The 16822-nt window shown below is 51.9% G+C and overlaps 7 protein-coding genes across 7 annotated transcripts; 3 read left to right on the top strand and 4 right to left on the bottom strand.

Annotated features, from left to right (window-relative positions):
* Window positions 1–175: 175 nt before the first annotated feature.
* PV05_04357 (uncharacterized protein) lies at window positions 176–642 on the bottom strand (the record flags this gene model as incomplete). The annotated part of the gene is made up of 2 exons (XM_013460756.1): window positions 176–412; window positions 604–642. The coding sequence occupies 2 exons, from the start codon at window positions 640–642 to the stop codon at window positions 176–178; spliced, it is 276 nt and encodes a 91-aa protein (XP_013316210.1).
* A 449-nt stretch (window positions 643–1091) lies between these two features.
* Window positions 1092–2725, bottom strand: PV05_04356 (uncharacterized protein; the record flags this gene model as incomplete). The annotated part of the gene is made up of 2 exons (XM_013460755.1): window positions 1092–1661; window positions 1718–2725. 2 exons carry the CDS (start codon window positions 2723–2725, stop codon window positions 1092–1094), a joined length of 1578 nt encoding a protein of 525 aa, XP_013316209.1.
* Window positions 2726–3457: 732 nt separating this feature from the next.
* On the top strand, window positions 3458–7311 carry PV05_04355 (uncharacterized protein). Its single transcript, XM_013460754.1, has 2 exons — window positions 3458–3555; window positions 3614–7311. Exons 1-2 carry the CDS (start codon window positions 3506–3508, stop codon window positions 7155–7157), a joined length of 3594 nt encoding a protein of 1197 aa, XP_013316208.1. The 5' UTR covers window positions 3458–3505; the 3' UTR covers window positions 7158–7311.
* Window positions 7312–8362: 1051 nt separating this feature from the next.
* Window positions 8363–10874, bottom strand: PV05_04354 (methylenetetrahydrofolate reductase). The gene has a single exon (XM_013460753.1). The coding sequence runs from the start codon at window positions 10417–10419 to the stop codon at window positions 8491–8493; it is 1929 nt and encodes a 642-aa protein (XP_013316207.1). The 5' UTR covers window positions 10420–10874; the 3' UTR covers window positions 8363–8490.
* A 191-nt stretch (window positions 10875–11065) lies between these two features.
* On the top strand, window positions 11066–12613 carry PV05_04353 (orotate phosphoribosyltransferase). Its single transcript, XM_013460752.1, has one exon. It carries the CDS (start codon window positions 11261–11263, stop codon window positions 11996–11998), a length of 738 nt encoding a protein of 245 aa, XP_013316206.1. The 5' UTR covers window positions 11066–11260; the 3' UTR covers window positions 11999–12613.
* Window positions 12614–12664: 51 nt separating this feature from the next.
* PV05_04352 (uncharacterized protein) lies at window positions 12665–13851 on the top strand (the record flags this gene model as incomplete). Its single annotated transcript, XM_013460751.1, has 4 exons — window positions 12665–12713; window positions 12784–13351; window positions 13500–13599; window positions 13754–13851. The coding sequence occupies 4 exons, from the start codon at window positions 12665–12667 to the stop codon at window positions 13820–13822; spliced, it is 786 nt and encodes a 261-aa protein (XP_013316205.1). The 3' UTR covers window positions 13823–13851.
* A 178-nt stretch (window positions 13852–14029) lies between these two features.
* PV05_04351 (uncharacterized protein) lies at window positions 14030–16815 on the bottom strand. The gene is made up of 8 exons (XM_013460750.1): window positions 15828–16815; window positions 15654–15775; window positions 15369–15591; window positions 15283–15304; window positions 15145–15223; window positions 14984–15064; window positions 14615–14891; window positions 14030–14482 (listed from the first exon to the last, which is right to left on the bottom strand). The coding sequence occupies exons 1-8, from the start codon at window positions 16295–16297 to the stop codon at window positions 14266–14268; spliced, it is 1491 nt and encodes a 496-aa protein (XP_013316204.1). The 5' UTR covers window positions 16298–16815; the 3' UTR covers window positions 14030–14265.
* Between the last annotated feature and the right edge of the window lie 7 nt (window positions 16816–16822).

Below are 16822 nucleotides of genomic sequence, written 5' to 3'. Positions count from 1 at the left end.
TTTCCATCGAAGCCTAAGCCACTATTGTGTGGTTTCGAACCTTCTACCCAAGAGATGAGCATGAGCCGGCACAATGTTCCCAGCCCACACGTTGATCTGCTCATTACTATATTCCAACGGCAAACGGTAACCGATGACCACACATTCTCCTGTCATATAGCTTTTATTCGTCCATTCACTGGGTCTCACGAAGCTTCTTGCGGAGCACCTCGACCTCCTCGAGCTTTTCGTCCAGTTGTCCGTCAAGCATGGCGTCTCTGTCGCTCTTTCGTTGATACTCCTGCCCGGTGAATTCTCCTTCTTTGATCTCGACCTCACACATGCCGCAAATGCACTCGAAATCTTGCCCGTCTTCTTCTCGACAGGCAGTGGCTTTATTGAGGGGGTTGGTTGACTGGCTGGCATCTTGTCCCTGGCTGGGTTAGATATTGGCTTGTCTGATGATGAGTGCCTAGCACGACTCACCCTGTCTGTCTCCAGAATGTTCCTTTAAAGGCGTCGTCTGGCCAGTTTCCTCTCGAGACTGAGTGGGATCATATTGGCGTTGTCGATTTGGTAGATGTGTTTGTCAGTGAGTGAGAGACAGAGTCTACAACTTCGTACGACTGCGGCAGAGAAGAGGACAATGACAAAGGCAGTCATGACTGCGGCCAAAAACTCTGCCGTGTCATTCACTTTCTGCTTCACCTCAAAGAGTGGTAGGCGGTGATAAGTAGCAGTTGAGATGCGGTAGGAACGTGCATTTAGGGTCCTGGCGGCTACCGCCCTGCCCAGCGGCCTCGCACAAGCTGGAGAATATACCTATATTATGCATATGGTCTGCATGGCCAAATTAGTCATTCTTGGTTAGTCGTAGAATATACATACAGATCGCATGCATGATTACTTATGTGGTAGATTTTCCGGGATCGTTTGTTACCGATTATATGCGTTTGCCAAAGTCCCAGCGACTCCTGAGCAAGCAAACAGTCATTCCGCTGCCCTTGTACCTTAGGCAGACAGCTCCCTAGTCCTTGACTCAGTGAATATATCGCTCAACTCATTCCGTCCATATACCTCACTGACTAGCCCGTCAAGGCCTGTCGAGGCACTTAGCCGGAGACTTTGGCTGAGCTTCCGATCGAAGTAATGGGGCCGATATCACCACCCGGTCCGATGGAACCGGAGCGTTCACTCCATAACCCGGGAATGGAAGGTTGACGCATGTCCGAGTTGGAATAAGCGCGGACCTCGTCCTGAGGTGCCTCATTATCTGGAGCCAAGGGGTCTCTGATGACGGTTAGGATTTCCTGATTTTGTCTCTTCGAAGACCAGAACCAGGCAAGAAACACAATGATTGTTGCTCCTCCAGTAAGCACAAAATACAGCCATATCCATCTTGAAACGACTTGATCGGAGCTGTCCTGTCCCGGGAAGAAGTTGAAAAAGCCAGCGGAAAAAAGCGTCGCCATAAAGGTTCCAGGCAGGAAGGAGAGCGTCACTACTGCAATGATTCGCATATCATTGCTGTCCTTGCGGGTCATGATTGCGATGTTTCTGGAATCCTCCGCCATATCCTTCATCGCTGTATTGTGGAGAAGGCTGATCTCGGCAATTTTACGAGAGGCTGCAGCCGTTTCGATATTCAGTCGGTTGTCCTTCTGACCAATCAAGCTGTAAACCTAACCAGGAGCGTCAGTAACGTGGTCTTGAAGGTTCTCTACTCGCAAAGTCATACCGTTTGGACTTGAGCCTTTGTCCGATCCGAAAGCACTCCGCCGAGTGCTTGGGAGCCAACAATCAGTTCTCTGAGGTATGTGATTCTTGTATCAACCTCTCTTAGTGTCCTCTGGCCGGCGAGAAGCCTGATTCTGACAGCCGTGACTGCCTCTAAAGCCCGCAAGCTTGAGGTGAAGGTCATATGGCAAAAGCTCAGAGTACCAGTGAGTCCTGTAAGCTTCTGAGTTATTTGATCAAAGTCCAAGTCTTTGAGAAGTCTCTCCCGCTCAGTGTCTTTCACAGGATTACGTCTTGGGTTCGAAGAGAAGCCGTGTCTCATGCCGGTCATGTATTCAATCTCTTCGATACCTGCTGCGCGCTTCTCAAGAAGAACGGCGAAGTAATGAACCTTCAGCTCGAGGAGAAAAATCGGAAGTAGCATGTGGTCCGAGAGCTCCTGGCTGGATTCTTGGAGGCATTGGAGAAGCATTTGAATTTCTCCAGCCTGCATGCCATTTAGAAGGCCGTGCAGAACACCCGTTGCTTCATTGTAAGCAAGAGCTAAGCAGAAATTCCAGTCCCGAGATCTTGCGCTTCGAACCATGATACCGGTAATAGAACGGCCCAGCGAGTCGCTGGCTCTGAATTCATTGGTTATTGGGAGGCTGCTCAGCATCATCCGAAGGAGCTCCTTGGGCAAGCCCCATGCCGTTCTGACTGCTTCAAAGGTCTCCCGGGAGATGGGCAACGGTAAAATCTTTGCATCACTCTGGTGCTGCTCCGGACTTCCGATCAGAAGTCGAAGGTATGGCGTCCTGTTGTGCAGAGCTTTATGACGCACATCGGCGATATGGTCGGAGCGACCTTCTTGCTCAACCCAGCCCTTGATGTCAGCTTCCTCAATTTTCCGGTCAATAATTTTCTGATCGTTGACATTTGACATCAGAAATTCGACATAGCGGTTACCGAGGCGAGGCTGAAATTTGGTAGGGTCGCCGAGCAATCTAGAATAGTAAAAATCGTGCATCCTGGATCTTCATCGCAGCAGAATCATCTCGACGGGCTTCGAGCAAAGAGATCAGCAGTCTTTGGAAAGGGCTGAAGAGCATCGCACTTCATTTAGGATGCCTGATGTTGCTGGCAGGTAGGAAGTCGAGAGTAGCATCAGGCTGAGGCTGTGCATGCAGCTGTAGGGCCAAATCTCGTACTCGCTAGTAGCCGACGTGCGAGTAGCGCCTCAAGGGAATTGCATCTTCTCATGCTCGATCTATAACGGCTGTGGGCAAGTTTTGAACATTTTGAAAAAGCAAGAATGCATGCTAACAGTTTCGGCTGGTATCTTGTAAGTATGAAATCGCTCGGCCGGCTGTAGATGAACGTGGGAAAAGGGGTTTGTAGCGTTAGCCATTCCTTTCTCCTGACCTCAACGATAATGTAGATTTTCCTCTCGTATTACTTCGTCGTAAACTGTCCATGACCACTCTGACGTAGTAGACCTTCTCTAGACTCGTCAGCCGAGCTTTGAAAGCATCACTTCGTCAACGAACAAAGGAACTGACAAGGAGTGTCACGACGATGACCCTCGTGACGAAGCCTCGGCACAGGTCAGGAGTGAGGACAGCATCACACCGCCTTGCTTAGCTAACGAGCCTGTCAGCTGGCGCCCCGATTGTTATGGAAATTTAGGCGGCTGCGGGGAGGATGACCCAGCGAAATAGTGTCATAATATATCCGACACGTCCGGTTGTACCTTTGAATTCACAAAAACACGACCGAGTCCTTCTCGGCTCCAGCATGCCTCGACAACATGTTACTGCTTCATCAGACAGGCTCTGTCCGGGTCGGTGAAGTGGTAAGGTCAGAAATCTCTCCTGTTGTGTTTCAACTAGCGCCTGTGACTGACTCGTGCCGCTAGATACACATTGACGTACACTCCAAGCATCGATCGCATCCTCCCACCTCCTACGCACCTACACGTCAAGATCAAGAACACCTCCGCGATCCCGCTGCGAGCCGCATACCTGCACGGCCCGTACACCCTCTATGTCGCGTGCTATCCTTCCACATTCGACCCTTACAAAAAGCACGAGACCAGCAAAGAAGAGGGCGTGCCCGAATACGAACCGCAATTGAAAGCAGGTGGTCAATGGTCTGCGAAATTGACAGTCCCTGAAGAGATCCGCCGGGACGCCGTTCACGGAGAGAGCAAGCGTCATGGAGATCGCAAGAGTTTTACGTGGATTATAGAAGTGGCTTCGCAGATCATCTTCTCCAAAACCGCAACCGTGCACTATGAAGTTCTCGTGGGAAGAGACGAGAAGTCGGTCGAACTTGGATTCCACGGCGTTGTCGGTTCCGGCCAAGGTGCGCCAGGAAGACTGGAAGATCACAAGCACCGACGAGCGAGGGATGCTGCACAACCGAAGGGGGTTTTCTCCAAGGCTGTTCGCCTGGCAGTGGACGATACTGAGAGTCTTTGGAATACGCCTCCATTTCCTGAATGGGAAAGCGACGGCGACGTCAAGGTTCAAGAGGGTCCCCAGCACGGCGACAAGCGAGACTATGCCGCCAAAAAGGACAAAAAGCAGCAGAAGCAGAAGAAGATCCATCTGGTCCTTCTGACACATGGGCTGCATAGCAATCTAGGAGCAGATATGCTGTTCATGAAAGAAACCATCGACACAGCGGCAAAGCAGGCGCGGGAGGACTCCAAGAAGAGACGGGCTGAAAGGCGAGCACGACGGTTGGCAGAGTCGAATCAATTCGGAAGAGACGTGGTTGACCAAAGAACGAAATCTGTTCCGGAGATCGCGCTTACAGGTGCCGATGAGGAGACCACAGACGACGAGGAGGAAGAAGTTCTCGTTCGAGGATTCAACGGCAATGCCGTGAGAACAGAACGCGGAATCCAGTATCTCGGCAAACGGTTCGCCAAATACGTGCTTTCCATCACATACCCAGATCAACCATATCTACCCGTCAAAAGTTCGATAGGGAAGTCTCTCTCAAAATCCATGCCGACATCTAAGCCGACACCGAATTCAGATGTGCAACCGACACACAAGAACAGCAGCATCATTAAGGATGAGAACCACCGGAGCCACAATCTCCCCTATAAAATCACCAGCATTAGCTTTATCAGTCATTCTCTGGGCGGCCTAATTCAGACATACGCCGTGGCGTACATTCAGAAACATTCACCTGATTTCTTCGAACTCATCAAGCCCATAAATTTTGTGGCCATGGCAACCCCTTTTCTGGGTCTGAGTAACGAGAACCCAGTCTATGTCAAGTTTGCGCTTGACTTTGGCCTTGTTGGCCGGACAGGGCAAGATTTGGGGCTGACCTGGCGCGCACCCACCATCGCCAAAAATGGCTGGGGCGCTGTCTTGGGCAGCCTGACGACAGAAGCGCACAAGGCACAAAGAGAACCCGATCCTGGCACGAAACCTTTACTTCGGATCCTGCCGTCTGGTCCTGCCCATATTGCTCTGAAGAAATTCCGAAACAGGACTGTGTATTCGAACGTGGTTAACGACGGAATAGTCCCGTTGAGGACGTCATGTCTTCTGTTCTTGGACTGGAGAGGTCTAGGCCGGGTCGAGAAAGCCAGACGCGAAAACGGCCTGGTTGGGACCATGGTGGAATGGGGCTGGGCTGAGGTCACTGGTCAAAATGCCAGTGCGACTCGCAGGGCTCTGCCTTGGAATGACCTTTTCGGAGAGAGTGCGGATGAGATGAGTGGTAATGGGATGTCTTCGCCTGATCCAGACTCCAGTGTACCTCAAGCAGAAGCGAGTCAAGGGTTAGACCGCGATGAAAGAGCTGAGCCAGCACCACAACAGTTTGTGGAGAAGCCGCAGTCCGATGCATCTCCTCCGAGCGCCGATATCACCTCTTCGACAACGTCGGCATCGAATTTATGGACGGGCCTGCTCAATCTGTTCAAGCCGCAAGCTGGACAACAGAAGCCTGCACACAAGGTGCAGAAAATATATCGTCGAGGCCAGACAATGCACCACCTTGAGCGCGGTTCAGAACGGAGTTCGCATGAGAATTCGCAGGGTTCGGATGAGGTCGAAGAAGAGCACGGAGGGCCTAGGAAAAATCTTGTCCGTGGCTCGTCACTGTACACGAACAACTCAGAGAACGGCGAAGTGGAAGCACCTCCCAAGACCACATTCTTCGAATCAGCCGGCGATCTTCTCAACCCACCTTTACCATCGAAAGAATTCCTTCTCGACCCAACCGCTCGGCCACGGACAATCTGGCACGACCGCGTGTATCATCCCGAAGACATCCCGCCGCCACCGGCCAAGCGCCATCGGACGTTAATGATGAGGGCCATACCAGGCTCACGGAAGGGGTCTCAGCAGTCGTTGATGCCACCCGATCCGGCATCCTCGCTTACGGTAAATCCACCTCGCTCAAGCTCAAGCCATTCTTCGGCGTCAATACTAACGCAAGGTCCAAACGAAACCCAAGAGACGGGCTCGATGAAGATTGAGGAGAAAATCGCGCGGGCGTACCACAAGGACCTGTCCTGGCGGAAGGTGCTCGTACGTCTAGAGCCGGACGCGCACAACAATATGATCGTCCGGCGAATGTTTGCGAATGCTTATGGCTGGCCGGTCGTGAAACACATGTGTGACACTCACTTTGCATACACGGCGGCCGCGAAGACACGGGATGAGGATGAGTCGAACGTCGAACGGGCCAAGCCGAGTGATGCAGTGGTGGTCGGCGCGGATGGAGAAAAGGTCAGGGGTCAGACGGATGCGCCTCCTGAGGAGGTCGAGGAAGGTGGTCAGCACAAGGACGGTGCAGAGAGAGCACGGACGACGGACGTTGTGGACCTGGCCGCTAGTGCGTCGCCGAGCAGCGTGGTCGTGCATGATGACCAATTCCACGAGCTACATAGCAGGTGGAAAGTCGGCGATCGTGTACAGCCCCAGCGGTCACGTACGGAATCCGAGATCCGCGAATCGAGGGATGATGTGTCTGAGTTGGTATCGCTTGTCAGCGCGGCTGGAGAGAGTACTTACTCGAGTTCGAACTCTAGTAAAGCTGCGCTGTCAAGACTTGCGAGGCAGGATTCAGCCAGGTGGAGTGATCGGTTCTTTGACGGAAGCGATGACGATGACACTGAACAGGACGATGAAGGCGAGGACGTATTGAAAGAGGAATTGAAAAAGGCCAGGCAGAGAGGGGAATCGGGCGCTGAAAGGAGCGCGAGTACGAGTGCGAGAATCGCGAACTCATTGACGGCGAGCCCAAGGGCTACACGGCTTGGGCTCAATACGAATACGGACGGTCTGGAGCCGGCTCCGCTGGACGCAGGAAAGAACAACGAACACGGTGGGCCCAAGCTGATTCTAGCGGAGCCTGATACGCCTTTGACGGCAGAGCCGGGGGAGCTGGAGCCTTCCTCGCATGCCTCCAAGGCGAGGAGGAAGTGACGGGGAGAGAGAGATGTAGGATTTAGATGTACACTTATGACTACCTTAGGTATCGTCCACGTAATGAATAGCGCTGTCTTATATTCATCTCTCAAAGGTAGCTCCGGCGACACAGGAGTATCACTGGAGAAATTAAAGGCGGCATATAGATCCCTTTACAGTATCTCTAGGTAGAGTTGGCGCCGATCAAAGCCAGGTCAGGCAAGCCGAGAACATGAGCGATAGGAAATGGGCTTGAGGAACTGGGATTTCGGATTCGACATGTTCAGCATCATTCGTTCATTAAAGCAGCATACTAACGACTGCGTCCAGCCACCTGGCTTCGATTGACGTCGACGTCAATCTGAAAACAGTCCCTACAGAGACAAAAGACACGCCGGTCTCATCTGAGCCGAATCCTCACAGCGCCCCGCCCTGCTCTTCCCTTGGTAGATATTGACGAAGGTAGAATTGAATCCAGGGAGGCAAGGGGTACCATACCCCGGTGGGTGGGTGATTGCGTAAGTCAGTGAGTGAGTGATATGAACAAAAGAGAAAACGGAAACGACAAAAGAAAATAAATAGCGAGATACTAGGCGTTGTCGGCTCATGAAAAACAAGCCTGTGTCCCCGATGGGGTAGTTCCTATTACCACATATAACAGGTATGATATCATCGACACCAAAGCCTCGCAGTGGCCAGCCAGAATCTCTTGGCAAGTCGGGTGGTGGTCCAGCAACGAGAGCAGACGGCGACACGGGCACGGCACGCGTGGCTATAGTGAGCCGGGAACATTTATGGACATAAGGGAGTACGCGGTGACTACATCATCTTCAGACTGGCTCCCACCAAACTCGCATAGTGGGACGGGGCGGGCAAGATCTACTATTGCTGCCCCGTTTGAAGATAGTTAGAGTTGGCAGTACAAACAGGAACAGGCACATTGTGAACAAAGTCACCAACTTCTTCATTGTTCGATACTTTAGGTAGGTATCAAATTGGACATCGGACCAGGTTGAAAGGTCACAGTCCGTCATGGCAGCCAATACCTAGGTATTGTATATGCCGCTTGTTATCCTTCACATCAAGTCCTTCTAGACATCAAGTCATCGCTTCGTAAACACTCGCTTGTGCGCTACATTGGGTATCATGTTGAAATGAGATCGACTCCTTTTTCTTTTCCAATGCCATTCATGCATATTTTTGAAGTACCCACCGACCCAACCAAAAAAAAAAAAAAGACAGATGGTGGTTGATGAACGCCATAAAAACTCCCGTGACCAGGGCATCACATATTGCTCAAGAGCATAATTGTCGACGCCCTTGCGCCCGCAGATGGTTGACCGCAAATTTGTCAGCCTGCTAGAGCAGTACCATTGGTCTGGAACGGGACCCTTCGCTGCTCTCCCGATGTGAGGCTCTGTTCAATCTCCGAAACCGGTGCGTCGCCGCTGACAACATTCCTGGTGCCGTTGGTATGACTGTCAGCTGGCTCATCCGTAAACACTTTGTCGAGATCATTAGCTTCAAGCCCTTCAAATACCTCAAATATCTCGCTCGTCTGATGGAAGTCGTTGTTCACAATGTTGACAAGGTAGCACTCAGCCATAATCGCTTCGATCAGCTTCCGAGTTCCGGAGCCGGCAGGATAGCATTTGGCCCAGTCCTCCCCCAAGCGAAAAGCTTCATCCTTCCAGGCGAGGAAAGAGACCGTCTCGACAATTGTCGGCTGAACAACTTCTCGGTTAGGGAAGATTCCCCAAGTCACGGCGTTAGGTCCCTCATCTTTCGCATTCGTGAGCAGCTTGCCTTGGTTGTTGACCGCATAGTAAGTCAAGTTCTTGTTGGCGTTGAGCCTTTCGATGACCGTCTCGATCATCGAGGGGAACACCAACAACTCCAGATAAGCCTTCTGGTAGACCCAACCTCCCGGAGGTCCCCATCCATGGACCGGATCGTCAGAAGCTGCACCATCGACAGCTGGCTGGGAATTGATGGTCAAAAGACCACGCTTGTTCAGCTTGAGGAGATCCTCCTTGATGATGTTAGCCTCGGCAGAGATTGACCCTTCACTCCAAGGCAATCTATCCAATTGACCATTTAGGAAACGAACGAAAAGCTCCGTGACCTCTCTCAGCGTCTTTGGCTTGTTCCAAAGCTTGATATTGCTCTCATTGGTTCCTTTCAAGCCGATGCCATAAGCGTCAAGTTCCCCGAAAGCAGGACTGCGACTGTCGCCCCATCGGCCATTAGGGAATTCGTCCCAATCAGCTGTTCTAGCAATATACGAGGTATTGCGGTTGCGCCAAAAGATGGGCCTGACACTCTCATCCCTGCGATTCAAGCCAAGAGACTGGCGCCAAGGTAGTGGTTTCTCCAGAGGCATACCTGAGGTCTCGGGAGTCAGAGAGAGTTCCTCGAGAATCATTCTTGTGGCTTGAGCTAGATTCATGGTGTAGAAATGCAAGTGCAAGATCCCGGCATCGAGGAGTTTCCGACACATCTGAACAATCAAGTCCTTGCCAACTCCCCTGACAGCGGCGTCGTCGTTCTTGACAGGCTCTAGCGCCTTGTACCACTCTGAAGGAACATTACATTTAGTCCACTCTGCTCGTCTAATGAATGAGGCGTAAGTCGAAATAGGCATGATGCCGGGAATAATGGGAACATTGATCCCACGGTCGCGGCACTTCTTGACCCAATCCAGAAATATGTCCACATCGTAGAACATTTGTGTGATAACGAACGAGGCTCCGGCATCCACCTTTTCCTTGAGATGATCGATCAGGACGTCCACGTCTCGATTGTCGTCACATCCTTCGGCATAACCTGCCACGCCAATGTCAAAAGCATCGCCGTACCCTGTCTTAATATATTTGACGAGATCTTTTGCATGTTTGAAACCTTCATCTTTGGCCTCCCACTTTTCCTTGTCTCGAGGTGGATCTCCTCGCAGTGCCAGGATATTTGAGCAACCTGCCTTGTAGGCCAGTCGGAGAGCCTGGTCGATTTGTAATTTTTCCATGTCTGTGCAAGTCAAATGCATGCATGTTTCCAAGCCATAGTGAGTTTGTGCTGCATTGACCATTTCACAAGTCAACTGCGAATTTCTTCCTCCTGCCCCCCATGTAATGTCTATGAAAGCAGGGCCCAAGTCGTGCATCCGATCCATCCGATCGTACAGATTCTGGACACCTTGAGCAGTCTTGGGTGGGAAGAATTCGAAAGAAAAAGTTGGTCGGTTCTGCTCATGGGCAAGAGCTAGTTTCTTGGAGATATGCATTTTGACGGAGGCTGCTTCGTAAGGTCCAAAGGAAACGTCGGTAGCGATGGTGGAAAAATGAGTAATTTAAGCAAGGGTATCTGTTTGTGCTCTGGGTTTCTGATTGCTTTCGTGATCCTCCTCTTTCGTGATGTCAATACGCACACCACCTGTGTTTACCTCCTCCAATTCAACCGAAATAGCGCTTGCGAGCCCACCTGTCGGCAAGTTGTCGCTGCATTGGGTGTAAAAGAAATACAACAGAAGTGGTCCAGAAGGATGAAATGAAATCTTGGTAGGAAAATGGTGAGCAGGAAAGAAAAGGTGCTTTCCGTAGCCCACCGAACTCTATCCCGCCAAACGTGGTGGAGTTTGGAGATTTTGATCTGCTCCTCAGGCCGTCAGCACATGCAACAACGAAGGGTGTAGTCTATGCACGTCTATGAACAGGCATATCTTTGAACCTGTCAGATCGCCCACAGCCAATGGAGAAAAATCCATCAAGCCAGGGCCCTGCTAACTACTCGTCCCACGGTAGTCTTCCGATGCCGCAGCCTCAGCACGCCTCAGCAAGCCCTGGCACGTGATCTGGGAGTTAGCGACGCTAGTCTGCACTCAGGTGGGCGAGCATAAGGCGGCGTCGTCATCGTTCCATTTCGGGGTGAACCGCGAGTATTTCGAAAAATTTAATGGACTCTGAACAGCATTGGAAGCAAGTACACGCCGCTCCGAGGGTTTCCAAGCTCAAGATCTGGGCTACCAACATACAGACTACTGGGAGACGCGACCAAATCTCTCGACGGACTCTGAGAAAGCCTGATCCCAAGAAACAGAGACTGTTTAATCGAACTACGCTCTCAAAATGGCTGCCAACTCATCCTACAAAGACACCCTGCTACCTCTCCTGCTCAAAGCATCAGTCCTCTCCTTCGGCACATACACCCTCAAGTCCGGCAGAGTATCGCCTTACTTCTTCACATCCTCTCTGCTGCACACATCCTCATTACTGGGTGCACTTGCCCGAGCATATGCCTCGGTATTGACCTCTCCACCCTTCTCACTCCCGTTGGGAACAGACGAGGCTGGTTCCGAAGCAGATGGCTCGTTCTCACCTCACTTCGATATCCTGTTCGGTCCGGCTTACAAAGGCATTCCCCTAAGCGCGGTGGTGACAAGGGAGCTAGAGTTCAGTGGGAAGCAGTTCGCAGGTGTATCGTACGCGTTCAACAGAAAAGAGGCAAAGGATCATGGGGAAGGAGGAACAATAGTGGGAGCACCACTCGAAGGCAAACGTGTGGTCGTCATCGACGATGTTATGACTGCAGGAACTGCATTACGGGAAGCAGTCTCCATCATCAAGGCCCAAGGAGGCACCGTCGTGGGAGTTGTGCTTCTGCTGACCCGCCAGGAGCGTGTAAGTGATTCTGAGCCACGAAGCGCAATGAAGGTTGCAGAAGACGAGCTCGGGGTTCCGGTAGAGGCTGTGCTCAAGTTCGAGGACCTGATTGAGGCTATCGAGGCCGGCCAACTGGAAGGTGCTGGCCCGGAACAACTCGAGCAGATGAAGGTGTACCGCGACAAGTACGGCAGCAAGGATTGAATGAGGCTGAAGAAGTAATGAACCTCTGGTAAACCACGGCCGAAGGACGGACCGCAAGTCGTTTGGGCCGATCGCCCATCAGCAAGTGAAGCGTCAAGTATTTCAAAGCACAGCGCTCTCCTACAGAAAGCATAGAGACACCTTCTCTTGTGGAACGCCAGGGTTGCAGAGAATGCGATGCCCTGTCGACAGCCCAGTGTCGAGCCTACCGCTGTGCTTGAGGCTATCAGTGTCAGGCAGCCCAGATTGGATGCCTGTTTATCGAACGTGGGCCTAAGTCTTCATGCAGACCTGGACTGCCATCAGAGACAGTATCGCTAAGGTCCCCTGACGGAGGAGCTCGATCTCTGATTTTGCCTTACTGGGAGAGGTCACTTTCTGACTTGAGTCTGGCACTATTTTCTGACATTCCGGTGTCACGGACGATTCGTCCGAAGCCTGAAGCTCCATCTCCATCACCATTTTTGCCAAGCAGCTTTCCAGGCACAGCCATGCTTCTATGTACCTGCTTGATAATCCAGAGCCAGAGCTTTTCGCAAGGATCATATAAATACCTTCAGAAATGAAAATGGAATGCAATGCGATTCGCACAATGTTCAGACCTCGATCGACCAAGGCTCATCTTGATATATCAAAAGAATTTCTCAAATCCTTCTGCGAGACAGAATGACCGCCCCAAATGTCACGACATATCTGATCACAGGTGCAAACCGAGGTGAATAGCCACTGGTACCCGATTCGCCATCACCAGTACAATGTATGACTGATACCCTATCCCATACCAGGCCTCGGTAAGGGACTCGTGTCCGCATACCTCCTGAAACCCGACAACGTCGTGATAGCTGCTGTCCGTAACCCGAACGACGCCACCAGCCTCGCGCTCCAGGACCTGCCCAAGCACCCATCGAGCACCCTGATCATCGTCAAGATCGAAAGCGCATCCGAGACGGACCCGAAAACGGCCATCGCCGAACTCCAATCAAAATACAACATCGTCTCTCTGGACGTCGTGGTCGCCAATGCCGCCATTTCCCAGATCTGGCCTGCCGTCGCGGAAGCCAAGGCCGACGACATGATGCGGCACTTCCACGTCAACGTGGTGGGCATTGTCTTCTTGTTCCAGGCCGTCTTGCCGCTTCTTCAAGCTTCATCTTCAGCTTCACCAGACTCGACGCCGCAGCCCCTGCCGGCCAAGTTCGTGACCATAACCTCGTCTGCCGGGTCCATTGGGAACCAAGAGCAGGTCGACGTCCCCAACGCGGCGTACGGCCCGTCCAAGGCCGCGCTGAATTGGATCACGAAGAAGATCCACCTCGAACATCCGGACATCATTGCATTTCCCCTAGATCCCGGGTGAGTCTGATCACCCTTAAGACCCCTTTGGCCCCTACCCCCAAAAAGAGGAAAAACGAAGAAAAGGGAAAAGGAAAAGCCTTTGCCCAAAAACAAAACAAGACACCGTACATGCTTGCTGACCATCTATGTCTCTGGGTCTGTGCAGCTGGGTCCAAACAGACATGGGCAATGCAGGTGCAAGGGCGTTTGGCCTGAAGGAGGCGCCTCTCTCGATCGACGAGAGCATCAACGGGATTGTCCAGGTGGTAAGTTAACTACTCCGTAAAGTACTCCCCAGCGTATCTGGTATTGGCTCTCTCTCTCTCTCTCTGGCAAAAGAAAAAGAAACGTGTACCAAAGGAAAGAAAGGGGCACGGGCATGGAAATGACTGACCGGCTGACCATGATTGTTTTTGCCAGGTTGACCATGCGATTCGGGAGACCTCCGGCAAGTTCATGAACTACAAAGGTGGTCAACAAGCTTGGTAATGCCAGATACACACGGATGATGTGCTCACCAGCACTTTGGATACCGGAGAGGTCAGTATTGTCCAGCTCGTCACGCTGGATGGGACCAGGTGTGTAATCTGCCAATTCCTGCCTTATACCTGAGAACGAAACAACTAACACTTCAGGTACCCGTATTCAAGTCGATCACCACCAAAGAAGGACAGTTTCACAGTATCTTTTTCCTTCTTGTTTCTGGGGCATCGTCACTAGACTGATATTTCTTTACTCATTCTTGATTGAATTTTGTCCCAAGAGGCACCTCGCTGTGCCGTTCTGTTCGGCTCCACCAGTGGTCTTCTGGCCATTAACCACACGCTCTCTTGGTCCGGCTAGACTGGGCCTGACCACATCTGATTCGTCTCACCATCAAGCCCCTTACCATCATTTCTTGCCACGAACTCGAAGAGGCCAAATGCGGCATTTTAGACCTTCTCTGCATGAGTCGTCTCCTGGACCTTGACCATCTCATCCTGTTCCACGATCCCGTGCCCATCAGCTGTGAGATGTACCACGACTTCATCGCCGAACAGTGCGCCGATCTCTTCCACGGGAATTTGCTTTGTCTCGGGACAGTACAAGTACACGATGACCGTCGAGACGATGCACAGGCCCATGTACAAAAAGTACATGTTGTACTTTCTAAGAAACCCCAACCACACGTCATTAGCACAAGATGCCTCTAACACCCCCCGAAGCCGAACGAGCAGCCTCGGGGGCGGAGTGGGTGGAGTGGATGGAAGGAAGGGTGTGTGTGTACCGGGGGAAACATACGCATTTTTGAAAGCCAACACCGACGGCGTCGTGTACGTGATCGCACCGACAAAGTACGAGAAGAACCCTAAGGAGATACCCTTTGCGCGGATGGTTGTGGGGAAGATCTCGGACATCCAGATGAAACTGGGTCCGTCAACGCCTTGGAAGAAGATGATGTAGATGTAGATGACAGCCACGCATGCGCCCAGCCCGGCTTTGTTGTCGGTACCCAGGTACTGGGATTGGAGGACTGCTTCGAGCAGGAGACACATTGCGAGCGCGGGGAAGCCAATGACTACCATCGCATCGACCACTTCGTCAGCAAACGATTCGAGGTAGCAGGTCGAGCTCAAGGTAAGCACATAGTTCAGCGGAAGATTGACTTACGGAACATGGTCCGCCGACCAATGCGATCGACAGTATATATGGCGACGAAGACACAGAAAGTGCCCACTGTGGTGTACAAGGCTGTAAAGACCGGTCAACACATATGATCCAACGAGAACACAGAAGTATTGTTCTGTCAAGTCCGAAGCAAGGGTGCTCACCATAGACAATCAGAGGCATCACGCCGCTCATGCCGAGACTTCCAAAGATCAAGACGAGATAGTTCGAGATACCAAGGATCTAGTCGCAGATTTAGTGGGCTGAACTTTGGGATGGGACATCGATTTCATTTGACGTACACCTGTGGATTGGGAGGCAAACCTATGGCGTAGTCAGTAACATGCTCGAAATGGCAGACTTTCCCAGGACGTGGGCTTAAGCATACTGTATGAACAAGGCAAGCAAGCTTCTTTTCCTCCACGATGGCTTCCTGAACATTTCAATGTATCCCGATTTCATGGACTTGTCGAACTCGACTTGCCGCACGATCTGGGTATATTCAGCCCGTGCAGAACAGTCATTGGGGTCGGTCGGGTCGTGGTGGATCTTCTTCAGCACTTCCCAGGCTTCTGTGGTCTTGCCGATGAGGGTGAGGTAGCGGGGAGATTCTGCCAGTCATTCATCAGTCTTAGGATGGCTTATAGTGCGATCAAGTTGTGACGCGGCCTACCAGGAATGAATGGCAAGCCAATAAGAAGGGCGAGAGGCCCGACGCATGCCAGAGCCAGAGGCATTCGCCATTGCACGGTCGTGTTCGTGGCAAAGTAGCAGCCTACGGATATCCAAGCGCAGCTGCAGAGGATGTCAGCTCGTTAGAGAGGGAGAGGAATAATGGTGGACGTACGTGAAATAGCCCATCCCAAAACTCATCGTTGTCAAACCTGAGAGCAGTCCTCGTCGACGCGGCGGAGCAGTTTCGGTAAGATAAAGAGGTACAAGGCAAATCAGCATGCCTAGACCGAACCCGTGCAACAGTCGGACTGTGATGAGCATGGCGATCTTGACCGAGGCCGTCACCAGGATGGCACCGACAAGTGCGGATGTGCCTGCCAGGTAGAACGCTTTCTTGCGGCCGATCACATCAGCGAGCCAGCCCTGAGCCAGGGCGCCAATAGCTAGCCCGAAGTTGAAGAGGGCATTGATGGCTCCCAGGATATTGGCACAGTAGTCGCTGGTAGGGTCGAGGTCGAAGTATTTGTAGAATCCTGGTTGACCGATGCTGGTGACGAAGATGGCAAAGCCAAAGCCATAGGCATAACCACCCCAGGACACCACCAGGGAGATGAGGATGTTGTAGTTTGTCAATTTGGCCATGTTGAAAGGGGAGACTAATACTTGTTTGGGACAGTGAGGGAGAGAGGAGAAGATGGGCGACGCAACAGAGGAAGCAGTAGACACTCCCAAGGTCTATATAGACCGACTGATGCTCACAAGCTCGGATGTCAGAATCTACCCCATCCTTCCAGCCCCAGAGAGCTGGGTTCCCCGGAGAGTATACTGTGGTACTCGGTATCGAGAGGTGAGACTCCACTGGTAATGACATTGCCACTGAAGAGTAGTGTGATCGTGCTGGCCAACCGAGACTTCCAAGGGGGTCGGCCACGTATCAGTAGGTAAATACCTGTAGATGAAGACTAGAACAGCTAGTTCGCCGTCTGCGAAAGCGTAAAGGTGGGAATAGTGGAAGGAGGAACCAGCAGTTTGTCGTTGAACTTCTGACATTGCACGTTTAATTTCTGACAATTCCTCCCGTGAAACGGAAAATTACCACGGGTAGTGGTCGGCTATTCGACCTTCTGACAGTCAGAGGCTTCCAAGATTGTGATCGGCCGACGATTC

The sequence above is a fragment of the Exophiala xenobiotica genome (genome assembly GCF_000835505.1).
Source record: "Exophiala xenobiotica strain CBS 118157 unplaced genomic scaffold supercont1.3, whole genome shotgun sequence".
Taxonomy (NCBI): Eukaryota; Fungi; Ascomycota; class Eurotiomycetes; order Chaetothyriales; family Herpotrichiellaceae; genus Exophiala; species Exophiala xenobiotica.
The sequence above is the reverse complement of the archived record's forward strand: the minus strand, read 5'-3'. Positions and strand labels throughout refer to the sequence as shown.